The 21355-nt window shown below is 43.1% G+C and overlaps 1 protein-coding gene across 2 annotated transcripts in view; it reads right to left on the bottom strand.

The window, feature by feature from the left end:
• Positions 1 to 21355, bottom strand: part of PPM1F (protein phosphatase, Mg2+/Mn2+ dependent 1F) — a 41641-nt gene that overhangs the window by 13006 nt on the left and 7280 nt on the right. Inside the window, exons 2-4 of one of the 2 annotated variants that reach the window (XM_090062446.1) lie at positions 8704 to 8834; positions 1609 to 1808; positions 649 to 837 (exon numbers count right to left, since the gene is read on the bottom strand). In XM_090062446.1, coding sequence (XP_089918572.1) covers positions 649 to 837; positions 1609 to 1808; positions 8704 to 8834 — 520 coding nt within the window. The remainder of the gene's footprint in view (positions 1 to 648; positions 838 to 1608; positions 1809 to 8703; positions 8835 to 21355) is intronic. The other variant, XM_090062447.1, reaches the window with a different exon arrangement.

Genomic DNA, 21355 nt, shown 5'->3' with positions numbered 1-21355 from the left:
TAACAGTTCTTCACTGATCTACTACTGTCCGTTACTGAGCCATCCCTGTTATAATGTTCTGACTCCTCAAGCTCCAAAGCAGCTACTAAGAAGACCGAAGACTTTTAGCTCACTAAGTTTGCTTAGCTCCTTCAAACTCAAAATCCAATTTAAGTAAGTTAAAAATCTCATCCTCCAGTTATCAATTACCTCTACCTCCACCTGTAACAATGTTCACATAAGGACCAGAGGAAGAAAGGTCAGCCTACATTGTGGGGAAGGGCGGATGTTCCTTTTCATTGTAAAACTGTGTAAGATCACAATTGAAGCTCACCTTTTTTTTTTTTTTTTTTTTTTTTTTATAAGAGAAGCAGGAAAAAGGTTATTTTAATTACTTGGGATAAATAGATTGAGAATTCTAAATCATTCTTCATTCATTTCCAAATTTCCATCTCTTTGATCTTGAGGACTTATTTTTATTTTATTTTATTTTTTAGACAAAGGGGTATGATCTGGACCAATAAAATAATTTTCACTTATGATCTATTAGTGAATCAAAAAAGGCAACTGTACAACAATCTTCTTTGCATAACACCATTCATGCTTACTCTGTCAGCTGAGCAAGCCTCCAGTTGCTTAAACCCAGAAGAACGATCTCCATTCACTCACCTCTCTTTTTGCTTTGAGAAGGAACATTTCATCAGTTTGCTGGAAAGAGCATTTTAGGGCCTCAGATGGGTTCTTAAGGAATTCATCATGGAGTGCCATGTTAACATGTAAATGAGTTGCTGCATAATTAGCGGCATCCACTCCACCATGGCCATCAAATACAGCAAAGTATGCACGATCAATGTCATCCTTTTGACAGGGGAGACAGGCAAATTGTTCAGAAATAAAAGTTAATTGCCAGACTTTATTTGATTCAAGCATATAAACGCAAGTCTGTACGTGCATGTGAAAGCTAGAGTGTGCAGAGATGTTTGCTCACACTACACTGTGTTGACACATGTAACTGACTTCCCTTGGGAACAAAAGGAAAGAGTGGCATGGCTTAGCAAACAGACTTAAAGAATAGGTATTAGGACTCCCAAGCCCTATTTGGGACTCTTCCACCAACTTGTTGCTGTGTAAGCTCAGACTGTTTGCAATCCTTGTGTAAAATAAACAGAACATATATTTCACAGGAGCATTAGGTTACTTTTCTTTGTTTATTGCTGATGATGTAACACCCCTGAAATAGACTAAAATTGAAAAAGCCAGCTGGGGGTGTTGTTTATTCCTACTGCTTTTTCATTAATTCCCAGGTATCCTCACCAGAATGCTACTTCTCATTTTTGCACCAATTCTGCAAAAGGCGGCAACCCCACCTTCTAGTTCCCCTCTCCAGCCACACACCTTGTGTGGTACTGTACTTCCACCAACTGTCTGCTATGTCAGGGCACTAGTTAACCCAAGTACAGATATATAGCAGATCTTTGCTTCAGCACAAATTTAATAATGAGCAGATGGCAATGAATCTTTCATAGCACATCCTACAGCTCCTCTGCTACTAAGCCATTTGTGACTAAAAGTATTTGAATACTATAACTGACCTCTCTTGACAGAGTGAGTTGTGACACAAAAACTCACCATCATGCCAAAGAGCTGGTTGAATTCCAGGAGAGAAACATGCCTGTCCTCCATTTTTCGGCGACTATTGCGTATAGCATGGATAGAAACAAAGAGGAAGCGCTTCAGTGGCCTCAGCAGTGGCAGTTGCTTCTGCCATTCACAGCAGATGTCCCGGAGCTTATTAAAGAAATAACGCTGCAAGGAAACTCCATCCAGCACTGACAATACAAAGACAAAAATATAACTTGGTTGTACGTTTGAGTGTGAATTTATTCATTTTTCTTCTCTCTCTTATCTACCCCATCATTTGCCCCTTATTCTTTCCTGCAAGTTTCCTTCTATAGGATTATGCGTACAGTCTCAACATAATCTATCCAAGCAGGTCTCTGAATTAGATGCTGATCTCCATCCCTCCCCATAATCCACTGATTTTAGAAAGAGGAATGCAATGGTTATATAGTACGTTGCCTCCAAAAGTCATCAATTTGGGATACCATGGAAATCATTATTCCCAAGAGGTTATTTGACTCCTGCCAGGTATCTGAGCCCTACTTTTCTTAAGCATGTGTCAGTTTATCTATATGGATCAAATTTCTGGCAGGAGTTGAGTAAACTCTTGAAAATAATGCCAATAATGGGCAACAGTACAATATTACGAGTAACAAAAATCTTTCCTTCATCAGTTTACTAGCAGTTACTGCTAAAGTTCAACAGGCTATCAAACAGCTAGTAGCTCTTAACAGATATAAACTAATGAACATCACTATAGGGACCTAAATCTGTTTGGAAAGTTAGACATGCAATGCCCGTCATAGGGAATTACAAGTCCAGTATGCTATGCATATTGGTGGAAACATACCCCTTTATAAAAGAAAGTAACTGGGTGTGGGTAAGGATAGCCTTTAAAACTGTGAGGAGGGTTTATTTCTGTCCTGGACACAAATATATTAACCTGGATTAAACCAGACTTTTGTCCAGCTGAACTACATTCACTGAAAACAATGGCCAATTTTGGGGTCAGCTGCGCAACAGCCCAACAGAGCCAGACTATAGTTGATCTTCATAGTTTAAGCTATTGTCCTCAATCACTTTCACAGAGGGTGGATTATAGTATGGTAAAACCAGAAGGGATTGAAGAACATCTCTGCCATGTTGCCCCTTTGCCATTACAGAGCAGAATTACACCACCATAGACTGTAAAATGAAAAGCACACCAGACACTCAAATCCTTTCCTGGACACATCTCAAATGTGATTAATCCAAGTTTATTGTTCACCAGACTGAATACTGTGGTATTTGTGATCACAACTAGCTTAGCAAGGCAGGGTCTCTCAGAGTATGTAGCAATTTAAAGTTTTGTTGTGAAAGCAAGAACTCAGTGATGAATCAACTGGTTTAAAGAGCTTAAGGGGAATATCTATACAGCTAAAGCATGTTGCTAACCATCCGAGTGCTTTCTATTTTAGTCAGTAAAGAACTTCAGAGTTGTAAACTACCTTCTCTATTTCTATGCTATAGTGACTGTTGCTAACACTGCTAACATTAAGGCCGTCTCAGAATTCCCTTTTCAACTCCAGTTTCTCAAGCATTTTCATTTCATCCAGAACACTGGATGTCGAACTTCACATAATTCTTTGTTCTTGAAGAATGAAAAGAATTTTTATTTATTACATCATCCAATCACTTTTGATTTGCTTATATTCAAAAAACTTTAATAAGCAAGGTATTTAAATTCTGCTAATGTAGTGAATGCACTTCTCAGCCATATTGACATATAACATGATCGCTACAGAAGCTGGACTATATATACAGTTAAAGATAGTTTAAAAATGCAAAATTGTTACTCTCCAAGACTGAGGATACATTTCATTAACCAACATTCCTTATGCGTTTAAATTCCATAGGCATTTAAATAACGTGAAGGTAGGTTAATAAATTCAAGTTTTTTAAACATATTAAAATATATTTAATTGACATACCAGTGGTATTTTGGTCTACCATAATACTTGTCTAATCCCGTGCCCAAATTCTTTTAAAAAGAGTTGTTAAAATAGTAAATCAATACATGCTAGTTACTTGTATTACAGTAATACTTACAAGATGATATGCTACTGTGCTACATACTGTATACAGTGAAAGATGCAATCGGAGCATCTTGCATGGAATAGTTAAAGAAGATTTTGGCTCAGCCTTGGAATGTCACTGTTTTTTATTGAAGGGATTTATGTCTGTGCAACTCTTTGAAGCATTAATGATTACATGGTAGCTAGGAACCATCAGCAGGAGTGAACAAGGCAAATATGATCTTGCCTGGAAATCAAACGAGATATTTCCAGCCGAAACAGAGAAGTATTACTGACATTATGCAGGCACTTGGCAAATCAACACCTGAAATGAAGTGTAAAAAACCTGGTCACTCATGTCCAAGAAAGACACGTTCAAATTGGAGGATGCAGAGGATATCTACTAGAAAGATCTGGAATGCTATCTTATGAGAGGATAGCTTGGCTTAACTAAACTGGCAAAAAAAGTGGTCATAATTGTTCCCTATAAATACATCAGGTGAGTGAATACCAGTAAGAAGGGAGGGGCAGAAGAGAAGCGTGTGCTGAAGAACAATATTAACACAAGAACAAGTATGCATTGGTGGGATCTGAATAAGTTTAAACTGTCTATTAGAAGAAGGTACCTAACCATAAAAAGGAATGGGGTTCTGGAACAAGCGTTCATTTAGGAAGAGTGGGAGGCAAATAACCTAATTAATTTTAATATGGAGCATGATCAGTTTATGAAAGCGATTATGACCATTTGGTTGCCTAAAATGCTGGGTGCAGAATTCAGTGACCCAGTGTCCCTCTCAGTTCTATATTCCTTCCGCCATTTGCAGGAAAACAGAAGAATAAACAATGGTAAAAATCTCACAAAGATAAGATAGCTACATCAGGACTGGATGAAAGTTACTCATTTGGCTTTTGGAAAAATGTCTGTCCTATGGACATTTTACTACTCGCAATTCCTAAACAGTGATAATCTCTTTTTGGGTTATGTCAGATATAAGATCAAGACCAGGTTCACTGATCCAGGGTCCACACTCTCCAAAGTTAACCAAAGGCTGAGATGAAACAAAAAAGCAAACCCAGTAAGCACAAGAGAGCATGTAATCTTGCCATGTTGTCATGCTGCTGCTGCATTTCACCTCATAGATGAAAGCACTAAAATTGCTGAGGAGAGCCATTCAGACAGACAGACTGCAGATCACTCTGTTGACAGGATTTGTCAGGTACTTTGGGATCTTTCTAGACAAAGGGTGCTATTGTAAATGCAAGGTCATCACGATCATCATCATGTAGTTAAACAAGAGGACAGCGGTTAGGAAGACAGTTTACTGGAGCATGAAAATAGAATGCAGTAGGATTCTCTTCTTTATGGCTTCAGAGAATCTTTGCTTTAATCACTTTAGGCAGTGCAAGTCTAACAAATTACTGTTTCTCTCATCAAGCCTTACTGTTCCACTAGTTGTTCCATAACACCTCTGGTTGAAGATCCTTACTGTGTGAAAGATCAGCACCTGAAGTTCCTTCAATCTTCTTTCACGCCAGGAACACATTCGCTCATATATCTCATTTTCTGTTTGGCAGGCAAGGTCCTTTGGGTAGGTGTGATATCTTTTATTTGACCAACTAAATAGTTGGAAAAAAGTTCTTTGCAAACTTTCAAGCACAAACACCCTTCTTCAAGCAATCATTTTCTGTTTCACACCACCACCTCCCAGAATTTTGCTCCCCTGCTTTTATTAGTTATGTAAGCTTTATACCGTTAATGGACTGAGTGCAGAGTACCAGTTATCCTGACTCAAGACCTTCAGCACTTTTGTTTAAATTGATGGAATGTTTGCCCATCCTCTTGGATGGTCTGCTTTTCTGGTATCTCTTTCAGATTCATAAGAAAGCCCCTTATTTAAATATACTCAAATTCTACATGGGGCCAATACAATTTCTACTCAGTGATTTCCCAGCTTATCTGGCTACATAGCTCTAACTTCAATGACCTCTACCCCCAGAACACTCAATCTCTAAAATTAAAAAAATCAACTGGATATGAATAAAGGCAAATCTGCATGCATCACTGGCAGGCAAACTGTACCTCCATGTCTTTGTGAAACAGTTTACTATAGGGAGTACTTGAGAGGCCCTAGGGCAGGGGTCAGCAACACCTAGCACGCGTGCTGAGCATGGCACGCAAGGCCATTTTGCTTGGCACACCACCACCACCAGCCCGGGATCCAAGCAGCCGCTCCCAGCCTCAGAGATGCTCCCAGCAGGAAGCTGGGAGGCTGCAAGCCCTGCTGCAAGCAGGCTGGACTCCATGGACCAACTGCAGCCAGGAGGCTGCAACTAGCTGCTCCGGGCTCCAGCATGTCGGCACTCTGGCAACTTCCAAGGTAGACATTGTGGGTTTTTTGGCAGTCTGGCTAAAAAATGTTGCCTACCCCTGCCCTAGGGGGTATGCGTGGACAGGCAGGGATGGAGTGCCACCACCAGAGCCATCAATCCCTAGGGGTCTGCAGGGCCCGGGGCATATCAGCCCAACTGGAGGACGTGAGGGGCAGGGGAAGCTCACACGTGGTGGCTGACACTGCTCCGCATTCAGCTGCGCACCACTCAGCGTCCAGCCACTGGGGGTACAGTGATCCAAAAGGGTTGAAAATCCCTGGTTTACTAGAAAGAAGATTCAGCCTGGAGGACAGCAGTCAGCAGGACCAAGAAGGCTTTACTTTCCAGCCAGACTCTAAAAGACATCTGTTAGTAGGGGCTGCTTGGGAAAAAGTGTTTGTTATATCTCCTCCCAACCAGTTCTATCTACTTTGGAAAGTTGCAGCACTTGGCTCTGGATGATCCCTACAGCCTGTAAAAACGCCTCACAAAGCATGGGCAGCTTGCACTCTTATTCTCCTTTCTAGACAGGCTTTAGGTTGCAGCAGTTTGTAGAATATAAAGGCCAGATTTGCTCAAAAGGTCAGAAAATATTGCAATCTGTAAGGAGTGACTAAGAATACCACAGCTTTATACACCCTTACTACCTTGTTGCTACCCTTACTCACATGCGAGAGTTACTCTTAGTAGTACCTTTGCTTTTGATGAGACTGCTCATAATATGGAGGTACAAATCAAGTAAGTACAGATAACAAAAGCTAGGTCAACGGGACAGAAGACCGTGTTGTGACATATTGACAATATTCTTTGGCAGACTGGAAGGCAGAACCAATAGCTAGTTCTATAAAGAAGCACATGAAGCTCTTCATGAGAAATAGCAACATTAAACTAGGCCAGTAATGTTCCAAAATTACTCTAGGCCTCGAGTCTTTTTAAAGAAAATGCCGGCTCTTAGCTTTTGACTGGAAAAATAACAAAGCAATTCTTCTGTTGCAAGGAACTCAGAAAAACCATAGCAAGTCAAAAATGTTTTCAACACTTTGAATTTCTATTTGAAATCTCTTGATTTATCTTATGAATCATGTTTACAGACCTAATTATGCTGATATAGCATGGCACCCCGTAATACCCTTGAAGGGATCTCACAGCACTCTTGCTGAGAATCACTGCTTAGACTTCTAAGTGGCCTGCAGTTTTCAAGTGCCACAGCAGATGGAGCCAACTTACAATATGAACTCAATTCTGAGACATGATGCATATAAAATGAATAGCTTCTAGTGTTTACAGTGGAATTAGAGAGCTGCCAATACCTCAACAAAACTGTCCATTTAGAAACAATTGTGTTTATTTTTTTCCCTTCCCACATTCTCTGTTAAAGTCTACCACAACATCATTTTTGTGTGCTCTGGAGGAGGAGAGCAGCACTTGCTATTTAGATCCCAGCCAAATAGATATGAAACCAGTTCTTTCCATATGAAGAGGGGGACGTGATACTAGTTTGCAAGACACATGAAGGAGGGAGAGAATATATTTAGGGTACTGGAACAGGCATAAATCCAAGTAACAGTTTGACACTGAAAAGCCGATGCAATGCATCAAGACTTGTGGACACTGTAACACATAGCCAGTGGAATAGTCTCACAATGAGAGAAGTGGAAGCTCCATTACGTGGGTCATTTAAAACAAAAGTGGAGATAGCTGTAGTAAAATGTGAAATAACAAACACTGTCTCTTCATCCTGGATGGTCTAGGTTAAATACAAGATATTTTCTATGCTTAACTTCCGATTCCTGAAGCATCCAATCCCCAACTCAGTTTGCAAACATCAACAGGAAATTCGGTAAAATGTAAGAGTCAACATTCTAGTGACTTAAGCGTGACAGAAATGTCTCTTACATGGGGCTCAAATAATGCACAATGGTATGGTGTTATTTCTGCCCCAGTTTCAGCAAGCTGTTATGTGAACGGAGGCACTAAACAGAAAGTTTAGTGGTTAAGACAAGTTCACACATATTATCACCTAGTCCTCTCTCTGGAGACTAACACAACAAACATTGCTGAAAAGCTTGTTTCCTCAGACTTAATGCTAGAGTTTCAATATAATTTGGACTACAGGTGCTACTATCATGACCCTAAGTGTGGGCAAAAGGATTTAAACAGATTGAATTCAAGATGCTTAACAGATGTAGAATAGACACCTCATTGATTCCACTGCAGTCTGAAAGGCACATTAATAAACTGCCCCTGGTTCAACATTTTGAAGTGAACAGTTTATTTTTTTAAGAAACAACTTTTTATAATTTTTCAGAACATTTAACATCTCTTAGCTGAAAACTCATTTAGCAAGAGAAGAGCTTTCTTAAACCAGCTACCTGTACTTGGATTCAATTCTGATTTTCAGGAAATGGGGGCTTTAGCACTTTATGGAATGAGATCCAATTAAGGAATATATTTGGACATCCCAAATCACTAGCCACTTTGAGAAACCTTGGCCCTAGCCTCCAGATTCTTTTTGAATCTTAAGTGCAAAACCACCCTTAATGACATGCATAACAGAAGAGCAATAAAAACTCTTCTCCTCAGCTGCTTGCTGAAACACCCTAACCTGGTACTCTGGGAAGCATCTCAATCAAGTGTTCCAGGAGTCAGCTTGTGGAAAGCCACAAAGAAAGCTACTTACAGGTCAACCTCTGCTGGTCTCCCTGTTCTTCTTCCACACCTGACTTCTCAAAAGTAGACAAATCAGTTTGTAGCACTTCATCAGTTGCTGCATGGATCAGTGCTGCTGTAAGAAGAGGGGGTGCATTCCTGCTGGCAAAAGAAAGGAAGAAAGAGCAAAATATATGGTATTAGTTTAAACTGAGTTGCAGCCTTCATTTGATGTCAGCAACATTGCAGCTCCCAAAGCTGGGAAGCTCTAGGAGGCACCAAGAATTCTGACTCTTAAGTCAGGAATCTAACTCAAAACCAGCCTCTGAGTGTTTGTGATACGTAGAGGTTTTTACAAAGGTCTCAAATCTAACACCTGCTTTCTTGAAAATGCAAGGTTAGGAGGGGCATGAAGTCCAATTTGAACTGTTCCCTCATTCTTACTCTTTCGGTCCCCAGATATCACCTCATGCTCTTACATTCTGTGATGAAACTTACCTGTTAATACTAACACGGCTCTGAACTCAAGCACTTAGTTCTACTTGTGAGTGTCCATTTAAATTTTTCAGGTGCTCTAAAGGTAAATCAATTTACATTAGGATAGAACTATTCACAACCTCCTCCCCCTGCTCTCCACAACATATTTGCAATACAGTATAATCTCATAAATCCAGCATACTTGGGACTGAGCAGCTGCTGTATATTTGAAAACGCTGGATTTTTGAAACCCTAGTGGTGACTGGTCCCAGAGCAGTGGCTGCATGTGGAACAGCAGCGTGGGGTGGTGGATGCTGGCAGGAGCCACCACATACAAGCCTCCCCCTCTGTGTCCGGGGTTGGGGAGAGTGGCAGACGATTCCAGAGCAGTGCTGAATTTTTGAGAATTCTGGATTTTTGAGATTATACTGTATTTTGTTGGTGTCTCTCTCTCTCCTGAGTTCTTGCTTATAAGTAATCAAGATTTCCCTGTTAGAATCTTTATGTCTCCATTCCCTTTCCCCTCTACCGCTCCAAAGAAAAACTGAACTGCAGTGCAAAAAAAATTTGCTACACGATTACTACCAACTTGAGCATGATATAAGTCAGTCATTGGCGGAGCATGCCTCACACATTCACCTCTGCCATTTTAGCTCCTAGTTTCTCCTGACCTCAGGCATCACAAAGCCAGCGCAAAGTAGACATACACAGAGCACCCACTGGGAACCTGGCTTTAAAGACTCAAGCCGCATCCAAACAAGAGCAGCTATATGGTATGTGGTGCTGCAGACACATCTACAGTGCCACATACCACACACCCAGCTGTCCTCTACGCTGCAAGGGACTAGCACAAGGTTGACCCCTGCATATTCTGGGGTTAAAAAAAATCTGCACCCAAAAATAAATAAATAAATAAAATAAAAAGCAGAGTGGTGCACGCAGGGACAGCATGCGCTGCTCAGAACCAGAGCCTGGCCAACTGAAGCCATGCTCCACCTGCCAGTCAGGCTCTGAGAGGCAGGATCACTGCTGCTGCAGCCCCAGAAGGCCCCCAGGACTCCAGGTAAGGCTGCTAGGGCCAGCCCAGTGCTGGCCCCAGACTCCCTTACTCCACACCCAGGATAACCTGCCTCACCTAAGAGAGCACCTACCTGATACAGGCATTCCCCAGGGAAAACTAGCAACAGCACAAGGTGTCCTGCTGCTATTTGTCCCTGGGGAAACAAACGTCCATGCTCGTATGGACACAGCCTCAGTGTCTTGCACTTAAACCAAGACTTTTGATTAGATTTCCAGAAGTACATGACCTAAAAATCATCCCACCTCAGGAATCAGCAGCATATGCATACTGTAGACTGTATAGGATGCATGTGCAAGACTTGCAATAAGGTTTAAAAGAATGTTTTCAGACTCAAGACAAGTTACTTCCAACCTGTAGTCCAAATTATATTCATGACTTGGAGTCGGTGCCAATAGGATCTTACTATGCACTTAATGAAAAAGGCTGATCCTATCAAATCATATCATCCAGATATGAGTGTCTTCTGCCACAAAAGAAACTTCTGTGTTCATTGGTAGACTATAGCACAGAAGCTCATTTAACCCACACATTCATAGCAACCATGGCTTGCTTTATTTTGTGAGCAATTTCAGTGCTTCAAACAGCTGGAACTGCATTTGCAGTCCTTTCAATGACAGCAGCAGCAGCTTTAAAGCACTGGAAAAATCAGAAGCTACTTTGCTAGTTCTTGTACTGTATGGGTAAGTTTAAACGAAGCTTTTCATTTTCCTACCCAATCCAAGAAAAATCACATCTGGTTACTAAGAACAAGCTGGTATTACTGCTGACAAAATGAACAAGTAAAATTTTATTACAGCCTTTCAGACAAGAAAATACAACCTATATGGAAATGTAACAGCATCAGGTATGCATTAAGCTGAAAATTGTCTACTTCCCTCATTCTAAAGCTGCTGCAGAAAAGCAGGAGAAAAGTCAAGTGTTAAGGCCTTGGTCTAAACAGGTTCAGAAAAAGTCTATTGAAAATGAGAAAATGCACGTAAACACTCACCCCCACCCCCATACTTAAACTTTGCCTGCTTAATTTATATTAAAGACAGCATGCCTCAGCTACAGTGGCATTTAAATAGTTTAATAGCTAAAATTTCCTATTTTTTTTTATAAGCCTAGATATGGTGCAACAGTAAGAAAAACAGCAAGAAAAGGACTGAGAAACAGGCTGAATTAATAAAAAACCCCAGCAGATTTAAAAGGACTATGAACAAATAGACTTAGGATCACTATGGTATGCTGAAATGGAATTTTAGATGTAACTCAGGTTTTTAGCTGATATTATAGCAGCATTCAACAATTAAAATTGACATTTATTGCAGTTCTACCTTAAAGAGCTCTGGCTCAGTGTGAAATAGGTTCCTACATAAACCTTAACACAAAGGAAATGCTGTCCTTTACAAATCTGAGACATTCAGTCACAGGAAACCTGTAAAATTCCAGGCTGATTCTGCTACAGGGCTGACCCCTTCAAGCAACCGAAGCAAATTACAAATTAAAATGCCACATCCTTTTGATAACCACTTTTTCTCCAAAAAGGAAATGTACTGAAGATCCCTTAATATTAGCTCTTCTTAAAACCCTTTTTTCCAATATGGCTCAAACAAATCTAAATAAAGCCCCAATAAGCAACAGTATTTTTTGCTGTTTTGCAGCCAGCAAAAACAATTGTACAGCTGCTACTGACAGGCTGCTATTTTACTGGCAAAACTAATAAAAATACCACATAGGCAAACAATAAAAGCCCTCAAAATATGGGTTATCAGATACAGTTATGTCAGCTTCACTTTCAAGGAGCATACTGGTAAATTATTATCTATCCCCATCTAATATTCCTGCTCTTTATTCTCTTATATTAATTAGCCTCCATGGCAACAATATTTGCTGATCAATTTGAGTGTTTACAGGCACCAGCCCTATCTTCTCTAAAGCAGAGAGAGTTATGCACTATAGAAGGGAGAGAGAAAGTCTTTTCTGGAAGCAGGGGGGAAGCGAGACTGCATATATATTAGCAGGTTTCAGAGGAGGAGTTGGAGGCAGACATGGTACTCAGGATGACCTGACAAAAGGTATTGGTGTCCTGCTGCAGTTACACACACAGGCTCTTTAAAACTGAGACATTCTTTTCTCTAAGCATAAACAAACCACCAACCCACTCCCTGGATGTGGAATTTCTGCCTTTCAGTACAGACTTTTCCTAGAAATGAAGGCTATCCTGCTGACAGGCTGTAGGAAGTGTAAATTAGCCTTCACTGCAGCGGAGAAAACAAAAGTAGACATATTCCATGTGGGAAACCAATAGGGAAAAAGACAAAAAAAGACTACCTTCTAGCACAGAAATCTTGAAAACAACATTTGTCAGCCTCTTTTTCATGAGGCATGAAAGACTGCAATTGCCTAAGCTCAGCCCACACAGACTACGAGTAAACAGTCCTGGAATTTCTTTGCTGTAGGCTGTGTCTTCACAGACAAAAAAGGGTGTGTTTAGTCACGGCATAACATGCATTAACTATTCCACTATGTTTTTTCCAGTGGAAATGAGGCAATGCAGTTTATCAAGAAGCCAAGTCAACCATGGGTGGGTGGGGTGTAAAGCTGGCCTCACCCCGTTAATCACTGGTAAACAAAACAAATGCTCCCCGCACCAAAAAACCTGTCCGAGATTTCACAGACATTAGGGCTGGAAGGGACCTCGGAAAAATCATCGAGTCCAGCACCCCCACCCAAAGGGCAGGAAGTCAGCTGGGGTCATAGGATCCCAGCAAGATAAGCGTTCAACTTGCTCTTGAAGGTGTTCAATGTAGGTGCTTGAACCACCTCTGACAGCAGGCTGTTCCAGACCTTGGGGGCTCGGACAGTAAAGAAATTCTTCCTTATATCCAGCCTGAAATGGTCTTGTAGTAGTTTATGACCGTCTGACCTCATCATCCCTTGGGGCGCTCTGGTGAACAAACGTTCCCCCAAATCCTGGTGGTCACCCTTGATAAACTTATAGGTGGCCATCAGATCTCCCCTGAGCCTATGCTTTTCCAGGCTAAAAAGTCCCATGTCTCTCAGCCTATCATCGTAAGATCTGTTTTCCTGACCTCTGATCATGCGCGTGGCTCTCCCCTGGACTCTCTCAAGCTTCTCCACATCCTTTTTGAATTGTGGAGCCCAAAACTGGACGCAGTACTCCAGCTGCGGCCTCACCAAGGCCGAGTACAAGGGGAGAATGACGTCCCGGGATTTGCTCGAGAAGCATCTATGGATGCAAGCCAGCGTTTTGGTTGCTTTATTAGCCGCAGCATCGCATTGCAGGCTCATGTTCATCTTGCGGTCAATGATGACCCCCAAGTCTCTTTCTTCCATAGTGCTAGCCAGCGTAGCACTGCCGAGCCTATAAGGTTGCTGCAGGTTTTTCTTCCCAAGATGGAGAACCTTGCATTTTTTGGTGTTAAACACCATCAGGTTCTCATCCGCCCATTTGCTGAGGCTGTCGAGGTCAGCCTGGATCACCCACCTGTATTCTGGCGTGGATTCTTTGCCCCAAAGTTTGGTGTCATCGGCAAACTTGGCCAGTCCGCTTCTGACTCCAATGTCCACATCATTAAATGAAGATGTTGAACAATATTGGTCCAAAGGCAGAGCCTTGGGGGACACCCCACTGGTCCCAGGATACCATGATGAGTGACTTCCATCTATTACTAACCTCTGGGTCCAACCACGGAGCCAATTTCCCAGCCAGTGGATCCTGGTCAACCCAAGGCCACAATTGGCCAGTTTCGCCAAGAGGTGATCATGGGATACCAGATGGAAGGCTCTTTTCAAGTCAAGATATATGACATCAATCTCTTCTCCCTTGTCCAGGTGATGGGTCACCTGGTTGTAGAAGGAAATGAGATTGGTCAAGCGAGACCTACCTGCAACAAACCTGTGCTGGCTATCCCTTAGGATGTTGGCATTAGCCAGTCCATTAAGGATGGCCTCTTTAATAAACTTTTCTAAGATCTTCCCTGGGATAGAAATCAGGCTGGATCCACTTTCCTCCCTTTCTTGAAGATTGGCACCACATTGGCCTTCCAGTCTTCAGGCACTACACCAGAGCGCCAGGAGTTTTCAAAGATCCATGCCAGAGGCTGGGCTATGATGCTCGCCAGCTCCTTGAGTACCCTGGGGTGTAGATTGTCAGGGCCAGCTGACCTGAAGGTATCCAGCCTCTCAACGTGTTCCTTCATAAGGTCAGCATTGATGGAAGGCAGGGGATCTCTCTCACCCAGACCTCCTTGTCCTGTAGCGGGCATGGGTGTCCCATGGGACTGATGAAAGACCAATGCAAAGTACCCATTTAATAAGCTGGCTTTTTCCTGGGCGTCAGTTGTCAGTTGCCCCATCTGGTTCAGCAGGGGTCCAATGTTACTGTTGCTTTTCCTCTGGTTCCCCATATATCTGAAAAAGGACTTTTTATTGTCCTTGATGCTCGAAGCTAGTTGGAGTTCAGCTGCAGCCTTGGCTTTCCTGGTTTGCTCCCTGCAGGACTGGACCAGTGCAGAATAATCCTCCTTGGAGGTGAATCCTATCCTCCATCCTTTGTAGGCCTTTCTTTTTAGCCTCAGGAGGTCTGCTGGGTCCCTGGAGAGCCAGGGGGGCTGCTATGCCCTACTGCTGCCTTTCCTCTGAGATGGAATACACTTAGCTTGTACATTGAGGATTGCTCCCTTGAGGAGCAACCACTCTTCTTGAACTCCCCTCTCCCTGGGGTCATGGTCCCTTAGGGCCTCACTGACTAGCCTCCTGAGCTTGTTAAAGTTGGCTTTTCTGAAGTCAAGGACATCTCTGTTGCTGATTGAGATAATTATTGCATACATGTGTATTATACAGCATCTCTCTTCTTGCCAAATTGAATAGCACTTTACATGCTGTATGCCTACAGTAAAGAAATTGCATCCTTCTCTGGGCTGAGAACAAGACAAATGCCTTGTTTTTATCTGGGTTCATAGGTAGATGTACTGATCACCCAGGAAAATATATAGTTTCAGCCTAATATAGATTCAGCCTAACTGCTTTTCCATCAAAATACAGATGGACAAGGAAGGGGGCAGGATGGAAGAACTTTCTAGGTATCAGCTGCCCTAGTAATTGTTTTGAATGTCCACTCTATCCCAGAGGAGAGTGAAAACTAAACCACAATCATTCAGAAGCTGTTTCATTCAAGAGTAAACTACCTGGTTTACTTTGCACTTATAGCAAGATAGAACAGACACAAAGTTACACAGTAGCTGATATACATTAAGCCCCAAAGTGCTAGTCAGTCCGATCACTACATTGAATTTATAAACTGATGGAATCTCACACATCCTAGATCCAGGCCAAGCCAAGAGATCAGTTTAGCTTGTTCCTCTTCATCTTTTGATACCGTGCTTTCGGTCCAACTTTAGTTATCGACTTTCCCCCTACTTTCAAAAAAAGTTGTTGCCATTGCATCATAGGCAATACACAATTTATTCTTATGCATCAGAGATACTGTAAACCTTACGCAGTAGAGCTCCACATTACATTCCATACTCCTCTAAAAAGAAAAGAAAATCTGTATGAAATCCCCACAAGTTTCTTATTGAAATAAAAACAATAATAAAAAGAGCCTAGATAAAATAATCCCCATCTGTTGAATAGGCAAAAACCTCTACACTGAAGGTTTCACTGTCACATCATATACCTCATACAGATGAACACAGCAAATCACCAGAAAAAGACCTGGGAGTATCAGATGTTAGGCTACTGCATGCTGTCCAGATTCCCTGTCTCACATATGACTACTCTTCCAGAAGGGTTCTCAAACCACATGACAGACTGTCTCTTGTTGTGCTCTGTGCTCACAGATTACATTTTAAAAAAGCATAACAGCTCAACAGATAGCAGATGCTGAACAGCTGCTCTCCAGCACTTTAAACAGGGAGGAATGCCCTGTGCAACCTGGTAGAGGGTGTTACAAGGCTTTGCTGAACTCTACCAAACTTTTTGTTTATTCATCTCCCCCAGATAATGTCAGGAGATCATTTGGCATGTAACCAGACTGTCCTAAGTAGTTACTGACTGGACCCATGAAGTTTAATGTTCATGTCAGAGAATGGTAGGCTAGTCACTCGTCAAAGTTCACCTCCACCCCCTCAACAAACAGCGCATGCTCATCCTAGAAGTCAGATTCATAGATGCTAGGGTTGGAAGGGACCTCAACAGATCAGAGTCTGACCCCCTGCCTAGGCAGGAAAGAGTGCTGGGGTCAGATGCCTACTCAGCCTTCTCTTAAAGACCCCAAAGGCAGGGGAGAGCACCATCTCCCTTGGAAGCCCTGGTATTAGGTACCAGTCATTATCATGCTACTGTGAGAAGTGTGGTAATGAAGTCAGGTGAAGGCCGCACTATTAAATTTTTGTTGATAAAGCTATATAGATCAGGATTGTGAAGAGATGCCACCCCAACTGACAGAGCTATGCCAGCAAAGCCCCCCAACATATATGTAATTCAACCAGCAAGCCTGCACTTTTCCAATATAATCTCTATCGTCTGGGTAGAGAAAGGTTGAGCAGGCCTAAAACAACTGACACAGGAAAAAACAAAAGCTTAAACTAGCAAAGCAGCTCTGGCACTTGTTAGTAGAGCTCTACTTTCAAGGTGTCTAAATGAAGCCATCTCTATGCTAGAAGAATCTGAGCAGATCTTTTGCTCAAAAGGGAACTGCCAGCACTTGCAAATCAAATCTCCAAGTAAACAAAAGCTGCCTTTGTTCAGTACTTTCCCCATCCCCAACTTTGTTTATTTCCCTTCTGGTCTTATAATTAATTAACTGCAGAAGTCTTTTACTCAAGTGAATCCAAGGTTTGCAGGAAGTGCCCCTAAAACTTCAAAATGACTGCAACCAAGGGCCCGCTGCACTAAGCAACATAGAGACACATACCTGCAAAAAGAACTGAAAGCCTCTAGATGGATAGAAAATAGCTGCTGTATGAATTCAGCCTGTTAACTGACTCCTGTTGACTTTTTTTTTTTTTTTAAGTAAATATTAGAGTAAGAATGATGGATTTTTAAGATACATGCAGATTATTTATTATTCTCACTCAGCTCTGAAGTAATAGACACTCAGGATTCTTTTTGGGCAAAACTGTCAAAGAGGCTTCAGGACTGGTCCTGGAAATTTACTTGGGCTCAGACATCTTGACAGCTTTATCAAAAGTGTGCGTTTAATGAATAATTTCACTTCCCTCCTATAAAAATAAATAAAGGAAAAGCACTAAACATAGAAGGTTACACAGGGGAAGTGATCAACCCTCCTACACGTTCCCTCCATTTTCTGCTGAGTCAGCTCAATTTCAGGATTACACTTCTTATTCAAGATGTCAGTTTCCAGGTCTTAGACGTTGACAGGCTATTGATCAACAGTGAATCTGCCATGGAAAGTTCCTAACCTTCCCTCTTAAGACTGATAAAAATTAATCACAAGCAGCAGAGGGCAAAAAGGGAGAGTCTAAGATTGATAAAATTAATCACAAGCAGCAGAGAGGGCAAAAAGGGAGAGGTCAGGTCTAGAACCTACAGAGTTAAATGGAGTCAGGCACATCCACTTCAAGTAAAAATATATACCAATATAGTCATTGCAAGGAACCCAACTACATGAAGTGTCCTGTCATCTTGTTTTTATTTCCCTCTAACTCATAAGCATCCCTTCCTTCTGGCTATGCTCAACGTTTTAAACAGACCATGAATGCATTCTTAATAGCAGAAGGCCAAACACAAGATGATAACACCTTGGTTAACTAAATGCAACCTTCAAAAGCTAAATGAGGCAGAGTAGAAAGGATTTAAACAGGAATAAGAAAGTTCTTGCATGCAAAACTACAAGAACAAGGAATGCAGGTTCTCCAAGGAAAAGTGGAATTTGTTTCCTCCAAGAAGCCAAAGAACCAAGCATTTACACAGTTCCAAGTTCACATACTTTTTTTATACTACTTTTATCTTATTTTTTGGCATTTATTCAAGGTCTTCCCCTTTTTCTTTCTTCCTATTTCATATCTTAATAGCTGTGGCACGTGGTACATTTAAAATGTAATACTGACAGACAGTAAACTGACCACACATTAAAGCCTTATGGCATGATAATACAGCAAAATAAGCCACCAAGAAATAACTGCATAATATCAAATTATATGAATACAAGGTGTTATGATGCAAATGTTATGTATGTATGCATGCAGGAACACCCAGGCAAGTATATAAAACAAAAAGTTACAAATGTAATGGGGTGCCATTCAGGGTTAGGTTAGAACAGGACTGGGCAAAATGGCAGATCCAGCCAGCAGCTGGACTCTATTTCCCAGCAGCACATGTCTGGGCCACTCCTGGCCACTCTCCATGGAGACCCTGGGAACATGGCGCCATGGGACCACGGGCCTGTGACAGCACGGAGCTGCAGAGCCGGGGCTGAGCCCCACACCATCCCATGGTCCCATGCTCTCAATAGAAACTGCCCAGGAGTAGTGCAGGCTGGGTGGGGAGCTGCTCCAGGGCCAGGGCCAACACTGGGCCTGGGTCAGGGCAGAGTTGTGACCCACTCCCTGCATGCCCCTGTCCACGGAACCTGCACTAATCACAGGGGCACGGGGGCAGCAAGTTGCAGTTCTGCCCCAGCCCCACACTGTCACAGCCCCAAGATCCCGGGTTTTCCCTGGCCCTGCCTGTCTGTCTTGCTCCTGGCCACACACCCTGCCTGCACAAGTCCCGCCCCCAGTGGTACGTGTGGGGCAGACAGGGCAGGGTGCCCAGGCAGCAGAGGCTGGGTCTGGTGGCAGCAGCTATTGTGAGCCACTGCCGCAGGGGCTGCTGGGAAATAGGGTCAGCTGCAGGCTGGATCCAGTTGTAGGCTGGACTTTCCTGCCCCTGTGTAACAGTTTAGCTGATTTGTAGCACTAAATCAGGCACAACCCTTAGTGTAGCAGCTGATGAACCTCCCCAGTGACAGCTCCCTCACCCAACCCTGCTTTTTAAAGCTGTTAAAAGTTATATTAGATCTTCCAGCTCGTTGTTAGCAGTTCTCATGGTTTTATTATTTCAAATCTCATGACATTCAGTATTCTATTCAAATCCACAGTTCCCCATGTGGAGCACCTTATAGCTGGTGCAACAACAGGACCTCTCCACTTCAGAATGGCAAAAATACTACTTAGAAAGATGCAAGTTGGAATCAATGCAAGCATATACACTGAAGTTATACTAATCATAACCCAGCTTTGGTGAAGGAATTTTAATACACATTAACTATGACTGAACCACCTGTAATAAAAAGACACAGTTAATTCGTCTTTCTTGAAATCTACTTCTTTGATCATGGATTATTGTAACAGCAAATTCATTAGTCAGTTTAACAACTTGTATTAATAAATGGCAATGCCTTAACATGTTCCACCTTTATCTTGTGCACATGAAGCCTAAGCAAGACATCCAAAAAACCACAATGTATACTTTGTAAGACGCCAGAGTGCTGGCATGACACAAAAAGAAAACCGGGGCAGAGGGTACACAGCAGTACACACTGCATATTAATATAGTTAATAACCATAAATGTTGCCTTTTTTTAAATGGTTTTCTAAAAATTCCAAATCTGGTGGCAATAAATCAAACTTCATATACTACCTTTCTTCTTGTGTATTCTTTTCTGTTAAACCTTTTATGAGGAGAAAGGAAAAAAAGAGAAAGAAAGAGAGGGGAAAAAAGAAGGAAAGAAAAAAAAGAAAAAAGGAGAGAAGAGAGAGAAAGACGTAAAGAAGGAAAAGAGAAAGAAAAAAGAAACAGAAAAGAGGGGAGATGAAAAAGGAGAGAAAGAGAAGGCAGATAAAAGAGAGGATAGAAAAAAGGAGAGAGAAAGAAAAAGAGGAAAAAGGAAAAAGAAAGAGGGTATGTCCTTCACTGCCCATGTCTCCCACCACTACCGGCTGTGGCTTGGGTCTGCTAATCCAGAGCAGTGTCCCATGGAGGGAGGCAGTGACAACCCAGCAGCAGCTGCCAGGGCCAGGTCCGGGGCGCTCAGGCCTCACAGATGGCCCCAGAGTTAGGGGAGGGGGATGGGCCTGGGTGCAGGGCTGGGAGGGAGGGCCCAGCCAGGGCTCAAGCAGACAGGCCCAGCCAGGGCTCAGCCCAGTCCCACCCAGGCAGGGGCAGCATTGGGGCACCCAGTGATGGCACCAGGTGGTACAGGGAGAAGCAAGTGCAGGGGGAAAGTGCTGTAGATAGGCTGGCCTGGCTGGGCCCTTGGAAAGGCAGCAACCAGAGAAGAGTGGGGGCCAGGCAGGAAGCGGAGGCTGCTTTGGGGCTCTTCAGCCTCAGGCCATGGCAGGCAGGTGTGCCTAACAGCACCTGAGGTAGGGCCTGGTCTGGCCTGGCCCATGCAGCTTCATAGAGACAAAGGAGACTGCCTGGCTGGGGCATGACACCAGGCTTGGGGGGCTTCTGGCTCTGCCTGTGTCCCCTGGGCCATGATGGAAGCCCCCCAGGCTTCAGGAACAGTGGCCACAGGCAGTGCTCAGGGCCAGTCAGCCATGACCCTACAGTGCAGAAACCCTGCACCAGCCCCAGGAGAGCAGCTGCAGGTGGGTGAGGCTGGGGCACAGGCATGGCACACCCATGGCAGCTGTTCCTGGGAGCTCCTGTGGCCAGGCCCTTGCACTGGGGGTGGCTGGGTCCACCCTGCTCACATTGTGCCCAGTGTCCTGCCCCAAGCCAGGTGGTGTCCCCTTGCAGGCAGGGTGGCTGTGCCCCATGCCCATGGAGCTGTGTGGGCCAGGCTGGGCCCATCTTGCATGCTGCCAGCCACTCAAGCCTGGTTAAGCCCAGGGTAGCCCCCACTTCCCACCCAGCCAGGTTGAGCTGCCTGTGGCACCTCCTCCTGTGTCTGCTTTAACTCATGGTTCCCAGACCCAGCTCCAAGAGTCCAGCACTGCCCCTGCCAGCATGGGATGGGGCATCCATCTGCTCTGTGCAGCAGTCCTGCACAGTACTTACTCAGGCCCTGCCCCTGCCCTGCAAAATGACCATGGTATTAAAACTTTATGCTGTGATCAACCCATGAAAATTGGTAAGTACCCCCATGATTTAAGTAGACCCCCATCTT

Source organism: Crocodylus siamensis, chromosome 9 (assembly GCF_052110815.1).
Source record: "Crocodylus siamensis isolate JL-2025a chromosome 9, ASM5211081v1, whole genome shotgun sequence".
In the NCBI taxonomy this organism is placed as follows: domain Eukaryota; kingdom Metazoa; phylum Chordata; order Crocodylia; family Crocodylidae; genus Crocodylus; species Crocodylus siamensis.
The sequence above is the reverse complement of the archived record's forward strand: the minus strand, read 5'-3'. Positions and strand labels throughout refer to the sequence as shown.